Genomic DNA, 12,327 nt, shown 5'->3' on the forward strand with positions numbered 1-12,327 from the left:
GGGGGGAGGGGGGTGGTTTTCGCTGGGAGATGCAGATGTAAGACAAAAGGTTACAGGGAAGGCCACAGCTGACTGACAGAATGGGAGGGAGATGGTAGTGTGAGGGGGCAAAGAGTGCAGTGTTGCTCCAGGGTAGACACATCTCTCCAGGGAGAGCAACAGCGCTGAGATGTGAGATGCACACACACACATACTTGCATTTGTGGTTTACGGGGACTCTCCACAGGAAGTGTCCTCATAAACCATGTTTACGTTGTAGTACCCATGTCATTATACACATTTGTGTCCTCATAAACCATATATACCAGTACACACACACAATCTCCTTCTCTCTCGCTCTGTTCTACTCACCCCAGTACAGCTCCTATGGCCGTACCAGCCAGCAGCCCTCTAAATCCCAGATTCAGCCTGAACACTCCTCCTGTGAGAGCTGAACACAAACACATGCGAATACTGTCATTCTGTCTGGTCATCTTAGTATGTTCAGCAAACATGCTTTTAAAATCACTTAACTTGAGGCACAGACACAGGCCTACTAAAGTACCATCACCCAGAGACCCAGAGGATGAGGAGTTTGTGAACTTACCACCTGCAACCGCAAAATGGCTCAGAGCATTTTGGTCTCTGTACACCGTCAATCCAGTACTTACAGTGCTGTAAAAAAAAAAAAAAAGATTTGAACAGCATAAAGCATTTTTCATAATTGCAGAAACCTGACAGGCTATTAATTTTCCTGCAGCAACAATCCTAGTACAGTAGTTCTAAACCTATTCTTCTGTTTTCAAACACATGCTGTATATATTTCTAAAACTCAAATCTGCTGTTGAAATAATGCTGCTCACTGGAAAGGTATATAGTTTCTAATTTGAACTAACTAGCAGTGCTTAAATAAAATAAAATAAATGAAATAATGACTGTTTTCAAATAGGTTTCCCCAAACAGTCCAACCACCCATTTCAGCCTTCCCCGAAATCACACTATTGGCTAAATCAGTAATGTTTTCACAATTTAAAAAAAAGAGGAAAAAAAATAGAGAGACTGAATGGAGAAAAAAAAACAAAAAAACACTTCCGCCACTAAAAATTGTATTAGAAAACACCCTCATTGCAGTGTTAACTATTTTGTTGTTGTTGTAATTTTATGCAAAGGTATAGTAAACTGTTGTAAATGTACATAAATAAAAAAAATAAAAATAATATTTAAAAACTTTTCATGATTTGCTATGCTGATGACTGTTAAAATGCGTCATCACAGTCTGTGAAACTGGTCCATAATACATTAATTGTAAAATTAAAGAAAAATGTCCACACTCTCAGGCCACCCACGATGTAGATGAGTTTGTTTCTTTAAAGGAAATTTAGCATTAGATCACTTGCTCATTAATGGATCCTCTGCAGTGAATTGGTGCCATCAGAGAACAAACAGCTGTTAAAAACATCACAAATCCTTTAAATAACGTCTTGTGAAGTGAAAAGCTGCATGTTTGTAAGAAACAAATCCACAAAGAGGTCACTTCCGAATCAGAATCTATAAAATACTTTTTCTCTAGTGGAAAAAGTCCATCTCCTGTTGTCCTCTCACATCAAAACCTATTTCTTTAGAACGGTTTTGGCTTGACAGAGCTTGATCTGTGCATATTTCTCTCCTCATTCAGACAAGATAACCTTTTCACTGGAGAAAGCAATATTATGGATTATACAAGACAAAACAGTCCAAATGCAGTCAAACCAAAATTTATTCAGACACCTTCAACATTTCTCACATTATCACGGTTTATTCGCTATAGTAACTCAGGGTTAAACTGTGTCAGAACAAATTCAGCTTGATAATGTCAGATAACTTTGATAGAAAGGTATGTAACAAAACATGGTCAGGTCAAAATGTCAAATTAAATTTTTGGTCCCAAATTTTTTATCAATTTTACTGGAAGTCCACTGTGCGAAGAATTCTGTGGTATAATATGTCACAGTTTACTTTATTTTGCTATCCTCATTTACATAAATTAACTATAGTGTCCTGCACCCACTAGTAAAAAATATAAAAATTATATCTGGTGTCTGAATAATTTTTGGTTTGACTGTATAATGGGTGGATTTCGATGTGAGAGGACAACAGGGGATGGACTTTTTCCATTGGAGGAAGTAATATTATGAATTATGGGGTTGTATTTTAGCCAGAAGCGATGGTTTGATGGATTTGTTTCATACAAACATTCAGCTTTACACGCAAGACGTTAATTGATGGACTGGAGCCATGTGGATTACTGTAGTGTTTTTAATCAGTTGTTTGGGCTCTCATTCTGACGCCACCCATTAATTGCAGAGGATGCATTGGCAAGCTTATGATATAATGCTAAATATCTGCAAATCTGTTCTGATTAAGAAACAATCTCATCTACATCTTGAATTGGCTGAGGGTGAGTACATTTACAGCAAATGTTCATTTTCAGGTAAACTATATCTTTATGTCAGACAAGTTCATTTAAACATGTAATTAAATGTTTCACAAATTAAACCTAAACATATCTAAACTTACTTAAACATGGTCACAAAAGCTGCTACCCTCCAGCTCCACCTCCAGCCAAAGCGCACAAACCCACGAATAGCTGCATTATGGGCTGAGCGCTGGAGAGACACAAATATATACACAAAACATCACTGTATGCACATTTCAGCACCATAAAATAATAATGTGCATTTCTCAGATGTACAAAATATAAAAACAAAGCAATTCAAGCATAAAAAAAACATTTTACAGTACTCAAGTATACTGATGCATTAATGGACAATGAGAGCAGATGTCAGTGTGAATGTAAATCTGTTGCTACAAAACAGATACATTTGATGCATATATTTTCAGCCTCTGTTCTTTTTGGCTTACCACTGCATCCACTCTGTTTTGGTAAATTTCAGCCTGGCTGAGCTGGATGAATCTCTCACGGGCATGTCTTGCTCCTGGTAGGCCTCCATAGACCATCCCAACCACAGCTGCAGCAATGCCACTCTTTTCTATATTCCTTAACTCCTCTGAGTGCATCTGACCCTCGCTGAGTGGAAAGCAGAACACATATACTGTGTGTTACAAATATGGCATAGCATCTGGCTGTGCTTAGTTAACTGTGAATTAAATTTCATATCACATGTACCAAACAAGGCCGGTGAAAGGCAAAGAACTACACATTTAAAATCCGATTACAATGGCAGAGAAACACAACAATGTGTTATGTATTGCAGACACATCACTGATACTTACCTCCTGTAGAAAAGATCTTTGATACGATCCCATCCTGTGTCAGGGAACTCTGGTTTACGTAGGTGCTGTGGTAAAGTCTGTGTGGAGGTACTATCAGATGCATGGACACTAGGAAGACTGAACCCCAGAAGACTCAGATGTGAGCCCTCAAGTCCATGTGCATCTGTCCCCCCACATGTGGGTGATGAATCCAGCCGGCCTGTAGTACTCATCAACAAGCTGTTCAATCACAGAAACACAAGGCCAGAGGTATAGGAGCGTGTTTATGCATGTTCATCCACACTGACAAGCATGCCCTATGGTTAGATGAAAGAATCATACAGACAGGCTGCATTAAACACCTGAAGCAACACAGCTGCCAAAAAGAGTTTCTGCATCACAGAGGAATAAATTATAGAAGCTGGTTTCCGCCATGGGATTAAAAAACAAAAAAAAAGTAATTGCCACTTTTAATATCACAACTCAGACTTTAGCCTATTTCTCGTAATTATAAGAAAAAATGTGTTACATAAAGAATTTAGACTCTTATCCTTGCAATTACAAGTTTACATCTTTATATCTAATAATAATATCTCGTAATTCTACTTTTTAAAAGTATATATATATATATATATATATATATATATATATATATATGTTTAATTATAATTTTACATCAGGGATATGTCAGTAAATATGTTAATGGATTTGAAGTATACTTAGTATAAAATAAATGTATTTTAAATCAATTTTAGCATATGTATTTTTTTAACTAGGGCTTGTATCTCACAATTCTCTCATTTTCTCAGAAGAACTGCGAAATAAAAACCCAGCTGTACATGCGAAGACACCCCACAATGATATCAAATCATAATTAAACCAAAGGTAATATAAATGCTGCTTTGGAGGAAAAAGTCAAACACAAAGTAGAATTCAACATATCCAAAACAAGTGCCAGCGAAGCATGTTTAACGAAGCAAAAAATTATATTCTACTTTCTCAACAAGCACTAACAGAATTCTAGTCTTACGTACTGAGTATATTTTACAGTGTGTAGGCAAATGACATCGCTTAACAACTTAGGATCATTTGTAAAATGCTAAAAAAAAAAAAGGAGTAGACTGTAAATCTGAATGTACATATACAGGAGCAAAGCGTAGTATAAATCAATATGGACTTATTCTCATAAAATCCGACATGTCTCACCTGCTTTCCTTCAATGCTCCTTCAGCGTCCATTACAATGTCAACATGTTCACTTCCTTACACAATGGTGTCACGCGACTCTGTTCCCCTTTCGGGCTTGAACTGATGGTAAAACCAATGACATTATTTACTGTCTTTAGATTTATTTTGAAAGCTAAAGCTGGCGATTATGGTGTTACATTTCCGACAAGTGCTTGCGGTTTTCGGCCAATCACAATGCACTGGGTCAGCTGGCCAATCAGAGCAGACTGCACTTGTCGGAAGGAGGGACTTTGTAGAAAACGAAGAGTTTGAGAGAGGCGAGGCATAGAGGACCTACAATAACGTATAGTATTTGAAAAATAATGTGTTTTTTGAACATTAAAGCATGTCAACATATTCTGTTACACCAAATAATGATCTTTAAAAAAAGCATCCTATGACCCCTTTAAAATCAATGTCTTGTTTAGCTTGCTTATCAAAGCCATCAAAATATAAAGGAATAAAGAAAAAAACTTTTTCAGCGTTTAAAAAAAAAAACAGCTTTTATTGTTCATGATTACCTTTATTAAACAACTAACTAGTTTGTGGTCATAAAAATTAATGAGAAAATGTTTAATCTACAGACACGGTGACAATTATCTACTTGAATACTAGAACATATTCAACATCTCAGGATCAATTCAGCTATGCTTACATTCAAATGATCCTCTAGTGTAGGGCTGTCCAAACTCGGTCCTGGAGGGCCGGTGTCCTGCATGGTTTAGCTCCAACTTGCCTCAACACACCTGCCTGGAAGTTTCTATGCCTAGTAAGAGCTTGAATTAGCTGGTTCAGGTGTTTTTAATTTGGGTTGGAGCTAAACTCTGCACGACACCGGCCCTCCAGGACCGAGTTTGGACAGCCCTGCTCTAGTGGCACTTAAGTGTGGAATCAAAATTAACGTCACGTGACATAGAAGACATGTTCAAAATGGTGAGTTCATCCAAAATCACTAATCATTTGGATCCAGAAATTATTTTTTACAACAAAAAGTCATTCTACACTTGATCAAAGTAATCTACTGACATTATTTCATGTAACAAATGTATTGAATGTGGTCTTATGGCCTAGATGACAGGATTCATTTGAACTGGCTTCAGTTTTGACACTTTAAATAACTAGTCCTAACTATTCAACTGAAATTGCCCCAAAAATCTGCAATGGAAAAATGTCTACATAACTTCAAAAAAGTGTTTCTTAAACAGTAACAATTCCACTAAGACCATGATGAAGCCATACAATTTTAAGGAAACATTTTTGGCAGGTCGTTGTCTGTTATGCTGTTTCAGAATCAATTATTTTTGCATTGTGCTACACCTGCATCAGATTTAACACCACACTTCAAACTGACTTCTTATGACCTTAAGAACTTGTGATGAGACTGATGAATGCTATGAAATCACCAAGCATCTTATAGCGGTGTAATATTTCTGACATCCAGAGGATGAGGGTCTGAACAGGTCTCTTTTATAATTAGGCAGATTACTATATTTTAACTTAACTGATTTTAAAACATTCCTTTGAAGCAATATAGACAGTCTTAGAGACATTTGGCAGGATTCACTGGATTAACCACACAGAGCTGCCTTTAAACGCTATTTTCAGCTTGTTAAGATCAGTTTAAAGAGCAACAGAATGAAGAGCAAGAATAAAGGCAGACAAAAAGGAGGATGGTCTCCCCATTATGATTTCCTCAGGTCAGAGTTCAGATCTGCTGTCTCTGTGGATGATCTGATTGTAATTAGATTTTCTCTTGGGTTTGTATTTGAGCAGCTTGCTGAAGTCAGTGAGGAGCCTCTCCCAGTAACAAGACACATCCTCCATACGGAGATGATTCAGAATAAAGTTCTGGCCCCTAAAGAAGTACAGAACCAGAAATATTAGTATTAGCACAGACAATGTCTTAAAGGGACAGTTTAGCCAAAAATTAAAATTCAATGATCATTTACTCATACCTATGTTGTTCCAAAACTACAAGCACCTTTTTCTTCTGCAGAAAACAAAAGAAGCTAGTCTGAACAATACTGGTAACCAAACAGTTTGGTTGACCATTGACTTCCATTATATGAACAAGAAAAACACAAACATTTAATGTATTTTTTTTTAATATTCCAGAGAAAAAAAAGTCATACAGGTTTGGAACGACATGAGGGTGAGTGAACATGACAGAAATGTATACACTAGAATAAACTCATTAAAAGAATGAGCAATTTGTTACCTCACAGCAATTTCTTCTGCTACAGCATCATTTTCTTTCACAAACTGAAGCAGCTCTCTAACAACAGAAAGAAAAACAGTTTAGTTTAGAACATCAGCAGTTCTCTGTTGCTGTTCTCATTAACATTTCTATGAACACATCTCTCTTGTTTGATGATAATTACTTTAACAGGTCTGGAACAATATGAAGGTGAGTAAACAGAACATTTCAGCTGAATATGTTACACATTACATTTACAATATATTGCCTAATTGTTAACATTTCCTTTTCCCCTTTTGTCATATATGTAAGACTGAAATTGGCACTTTGATTGCTCGTGGTCATGATATTTGATATAGATATACAAATGTAACATACTTTTGTGAAATGCAAATTATTGAGCACAAACTTAGATTTGAAACTTTGTTGTTGTTACTAGGCCCATTGATAAAGCGTCGCAAAAGTGTGAATGGAGATAATACCTTACACGTGCATGTAAAATAAAGACGGCTAACATGATTAAAAGCACAGAATGTAAAACACTTGGACCATAAAATCACAACAGGGTACACAGGGTAAAACGTGTGTTAAAGAAAAGGGTGGATATCAGCTAGCCAGAGGAAAATGTTTAAGTTACCTCAGATCAGACAAGTCCTGTTTGACAGGAATGTAGTGAACCCAGGGCTTGAGCTGAGGGTAGAAGAACTCAAGCCAGTCCTCGCCGACATGAAAAACCAGGGATCCACACAGGAAAAGATGCTTCAAACGAAAGCTAGCAGCCACACCTCTGAAGTTAAAAAGGTATCTGAGGGATAAAGATAACATACGATCTATGCTGGTTCACGGTTTCAGTGCTATAGCTCATATGAGACCGGTCTTACTTGTATTCACAGTGGTCAACTAGAGGGATTTCTTTGGCTGGGGGTCTACCCAGAGTGTCCTGAGGAAAAACAACAAAACAAAATAGTAATGTTAGTTCTGAAAAGACAAAGTCTACAGCAGAAAGATAAAACAAACTGATTTTGAGTTTGCTGAAAATATTAAAGCACCTCTAGCATGTTTCCCAAGCCTGTCCTTGTATGCCCCTTAAAATCCAAGCAATACGATACATATAAAACTGATTCCTAGGGTTGGGTATCGAAAACCGGTTCCAAATTTGCAAGAACCGGGTATTCGATAAGGCACGCGCATTTCGATTCTGCTGCGTTCGCATTTGAATGGGATTTAAAACGATTTAATTGCAGGAACGGAAAGAACTTGCGCCTTGTTTGAGCACAGAGAACAGCGGTCGCGGTGCGGGTTGACCAGTGTTGCCAATTTAGCTACTTTGTAGCTAGATTTAGCGACTTCCCCGCCTTTTTTTTTAAAGACTTTTTTTCAAATGTTTAGGGACAAATATAGCAACTTCTTGGACAAACCTTATGTAAGTTCTCATCTTGCCCACTGATCTACGTTCATCTTTATATAGATCAGTGAATTTGAAATTGTGATGTCATCTAGTGACATTTAGCTGCCAGTTTAAGCTACTTTCAATTGAAAGCAGTTGGCAACACTGGCGGGTTCCCAGTTTGTGTCCGTTCTCGAACCGGTCCGTGCATTTCCACCTCAGAAAAGGTTGTTCCGGGCCGGAACTGATTTATTTCATATTTATGGACCAGTATGCAGAAAACTACGTCAGTATATCATTATAAACACAGCCGTTTTTGTCTTAAGTGAATGTAAACTTTGGTTTTGAGACTTTAGTCTTTGCAACTTCAGGGATCTTATCTATGCACAATCAGCTTGTAACACTCCAAAGAGAAAGGAAAACTTGAAATCGCATCATATGACCCCTTTAAACCCTGATATAATTAGTCGGGTCCTCCACCACTAGATGGCGTAACTGCCCCATTGTGTAAGGAATGAGAAAATGAGAAAGAAAATGCACGTACAGTATTTTTAGGTCTGCGTGCGTTCGGTGTTAAAGAGACAGCAGCCTATAAACGCGCTGCCTGTCAATAATGTTTATCAAAGAACAAAAGAAAATCATTTACTGATCTTGACTGAATATATTTAATAACTTTAATCTACATTTTATTCATGAAAAGAAAACCATGCAGTGTTTTTAAACGTTTAATTACAGTTTCTGTACCTGAAATGTGGTTCAGTTGTGTATATTTATGCTATTGCTAATTGATTTGTTTGTTCCTGTTTTATTACGGACTGTTTACTTGTCTTTAACACTTTAATATTTTAAATGTATATTAATCTAGTTGTTTTTGCTGTGGTATTTTTGTTAAAAGCATAGGCAAAGTTCCTCTTGTAGGCCTAAGTGATCTGTAGGCTGCTGAATTTTGCTCGTGTTATTCAGCTGCAACAGAATGCTTTGTAAAGAGACACAGAATAAATGGTTGATATCTAAATGTTTGACTTATTTTTTTTGTATCTGATTTTTTCATCTTACTGGAAGCGAAACTAGGAATCGATAAGAATAGGAATCGATAACGATAAGCAGAATCGATAAAATTCAAACGATACCCAACCCTACTGATTCCCAAGTCCAAGACAGACCAGATGGGTTGCCCTGTTGGAATACTGCTATTATCCAGTTTAAGTCAGTTCAAGTTTTGTTCTTATCTGATGGTGTCAGTCAGTGTGATCATATCAACACATTTCTGAAAGTTAAGTGTCTTTCAGGCCCCAACTAACCAAGACAAAGGCAACAGCAGCAAGGCACCCAAACTCCATTAGGTGACAGAAATGGAAAAGGAAAAAGGGATGCCAGAAACTAGGCTCAGTCGGGGGACCAGTTCAGCGGCCTAAGCGAATGAATGGTGTGATACTGATCAAGGATGCCTTTCATATGTTAAATAAGGATAAACAAACCTTCTCTGACTTCCAAGCCTGGTTCTTGGTATACTCGGCATCCACAAGGTCAGGGGCTTCTCTTGAGAGAAGGATCAGAGGGTCCCTTTCTGAACTGGTCCTACAAAGATTGGCTAAACGAATCAGCTTACAAAGAAAACAACACTGCATTTAACTATATGTTGGAAACACAACTGACCTAGAGCCTCTAAAGAATCCCTTTGGATTTTTTTTCTTCCAGGGCCATCGAGCAGCTGATCTGAAGAGTGTGAACTAAACATTAGATATATAATGGCCTGAAATCGACTGTAATGCAGTTAACCATCTGTATACTCTCAAGCATTCTTAAATCTTTGCTACCCACTTTTTCAGGTCATCCCTCATGAGGTCCCATCGGCCCAGTCCAGTGGGATAAATGGGCCATACAGCAGGACCTCCCTCCCAAAACGTCCATGCAGGATACATGATGTCCTGGTAGTCTGCCGTCTAAACGATTAACAAAAGTATAACTATAATGTTAAAAGACATGAATACAATTAGAGCCCTACTAATATTAATCCTACTAATATTCATTTTGTTTATAAACAAGCCAAACACTTTTTGAATGTTGAAAATAGAATGTTCTATTCATGCATATTCTTTTACAAAAAAAATTAAATAAATATATATATATATATATATATATATGTATTTATTTTTTACTACATTAATAAAAAGTGAAGCTATGGGGTCAGTCAGTGTTAGTAATCTGAAGGCAGAGGCACAAAGTAATGTAAATTGCCTTAATATAATTAAGCAGGATATACCAAATACTACTGATTTACCCTACAATCAAATTAGTACATTGTTCAATGGTGCTACACTTGGTGTGGTTGTACACACCTTACTGAAAGAAAGTACAGGCAAGACTGGCTGAACCCATCCAGGAACCTGTGGATAGTCGCGCACATTAATCACCACCTCCAAATCTGGCAACCGGTTAACCACTTTTAGGATGAAGTGCTCGACACCACTGCATCTGCAAAGAAAGGATAAATGTCTGATATTCAACATCCATACGCACACAATAGGATCATGGTTTTACTCAAAAAAAATGATTAATAAATAACGTACACTTCACCAACCTTGCAGGAAACATGCAGCTTTGTTCTCTGTACAATTTGTTCCCGATGATCTGGTAGTGCGTACCAACACCTCTGTGGACTGTGTCTGCCATCAACCCCTCAGACATGCCGTTTTTAAATGGCCTAAGGTCATCTTTCAGGACACTGCAATCAAAAGAGCGATGGAGGAAAGTTTACATTATACAGATGCATGCATCTGCAGTGTGTATTCTTTGGGAAGATCTGCTATGAACAAGGGCTACTTTATAAGTTGACCTGAGATGACAGCTGCAGTTCTCCTGACTGCATGGCTGGTAATTATTTGTGGCTTCTGTGATCTTCCTGATGAATGACTGCCAGCGTTTGGCTGATGGAAAGAGAGGGGGAAAAAAATCAATCTGTTCATTCAATATTTTTTCCTAAACACACAGATTGTTGACAGTTATAATAGTAAGACGTGCTGTATTTTGAAAACAGGGTTTTTGCAGGTTTTATGAAGGTAAATTCAAGACCAAGGAATGGAACACAATACATCAATAGTGTCTCTAAATGTAAATAAGCAATACATAAAAGTAAAAAAAATGCACTTTCCAACTGATCTCCATTACTTTTTAATTCATTTGACAAAAAAACCCGTACCCTCCGATCACACTGCAAAAAAAGCAATGCTCGTCCTCAGTATTTTTGCATTGTTTTCCACTGCAAATGTCTAATCATGACACATTTTCTTGAGAAGCAAAACTTTTGTTTTCTGAGAAATTGTTTAAAATGATCAAGTTTGATCAAGTCAATGAGTTTGATTAAATAAAAACAAACATTTGCCAGCGGTCTCAAAAAATCGACCTAATTCAAAGGGGAAAAAACATTTCATTTCCCCATCAAAAGATATTTATTTTTTAAAGCATAAACTCATATTTTGTTCTCAGAAAACAAAGACTTCATATGATTACGTTAATTCGCATCACAAGTGACTGTATCTTCATTTAAGGATGTTTGGATTTTATATCGCAAAACAAGTTTTGTTGTTGTTTGGTAATGCATAAAACATGTAATGCTATGACTTTATGAATTTAAGACTTCCAAAAACATCAGGTTTGCTGGGTCTAAACTCCGCTAATGCTAAAGACGCAGGTACAGAAATCTACAGCACGCTATTAAAATGCAGATGTGAAAGTTAACTAATTAAAACGCGACCGACCAAACATAGATAATTGTCAGCGTCAAACCAAAATTCTCTAAGTTCTCACCGTTATCTGCAAGACACAATTCAACTCCATTCAGCAAAAGGATAAAAGACGGCATGAGCAGCCATGGCAGCTCCATTTTTCTGTATCAGTTAAGCGTGACTGCCTCGATTTGAGGAGAAGTCGATGAATGTACTAGTATGGTCTGAAACTAGATTAGAAATCCCCACTTTGACATAAAGGCTATTAAACATAATAAAGTATTTTAGTGGATCTCTAAACATTGGAGTAAACATTGCATTGTAACTTTTGCTATATTGTGACATGTTTTCAGGTTTAAATGTTGAATGTAATTGACTTTCAGATACGTCTCTCTGTAATATGCTTCTGTACTTTATTTGTCATATAAAGATACATTCCATTTAAGTAAATTTATTCAAATTACATTGCCAAAATGCACAAATTTACCAGTTAAGTTAATGGCATTTATTTCCTGAAAATAAAATTATTAGGATTAATTTGGCCTTTAGATAAAATGTTCT

General features: G+C 36.9%; 2 protein-coding genes across 4 annotated transcripts in view; both read right to left on the reverse strand.

The window, feature by feature from the left end:
• Window positions 1–5,195, reverse strand: part of LOC107588839 (complex I assembly factor TIMMDC1, mitochondrial-like) — an 8,383-nt gene extending 3,188 nt beyond the window's left edge. Inside the window, exons 1-6 of one of the 3 annotated variants that reach the window (XM_016277072.1) lie at window positions 5,113–5,195; window positions 3,253–3,471; window positions 2,881–3,046; window positions 2,536–2,624; window positions 587–654; window positions 352–430 (exon numbers count right to left, since the gene is read on the reverse strand). In XM_016277072.1, the coding sequence (XP_016132558.1) occupies window positions 352–430; window positions 587–654; window positions 2,536–2,624; window positions 2,881–3,046; window positions 3,253–3,464 (614 nt within the window). In that variant the 5' untranslated portion in view covers window positions 3,465–3,471; window positions 5,113–5,195. Of the gene's footprint in view, window positions 1–351; window positions 431–586; window positions 655–2,535; window positions 2,625–2,880; window positions 3,047–3,252; window positions 3,472–4,376; window positions 4,507–5,112 lie in introns of those variants that run through there. The other 2 variants (XM_016277071.1, XM_016277070.1) reach the window with 2 other exon arrangements.
• A 129-nt stretch (window positions 5,196–5,324) lies between these two features.
• On the reverse strand, window positions 5,325–12,001 carry LOC107588837 (protein O-glucosyltransferase 1). Its single transcript, XM_016277067.1, has 11 exons — window positions 11,849–12,001; window positions 10,878–10,968; window positions 10,623–10,766; window positions 10,381–10,516; window positions 9,863–9,984; window positions 9,698–9,757; window positions 9,520–9,619; window positions 7,536–7,594; window positions 7,292–7,459; window positions 6,676–6,732; window positions 5,325–6,312 (listed from the first exon to the last, which is right to left on the reverse strand). The coding sequence occupies exons 1-11, from the start codon at window positions 11,922–11,924 to the stop codon at window positions 6,156–6,158; spliced, it is 1,170 nt and encodes a 389-aa protein (XP_016132553.1). The 5' UTR covers window positions 11,925–12,001; the 3' UTR covers window positions 5,325–6,155.
• Window positions 12,002–12,327: the final 326 nt, after the last annotated feature.

The sequence above is a fragment of the Sinocyclocheilus grahami genome, unplaced genomic scaffold (assembly GCF_001515645.1).
Source record: "Sinocyclocheilus grahami isolate Dianchi unplaced genomic scaffold, SAMN03320097.WGS_v1.1 scaffold108.1, whole genome shotgun sequence".
NCBI classification, from domain to species: Eukaryota; Metazoa; Chordata; class Actinopteri; order Cypriniformes; family Cyprinidae; genus Sinocyclocheilus; species Sinocyclocheilus grahami.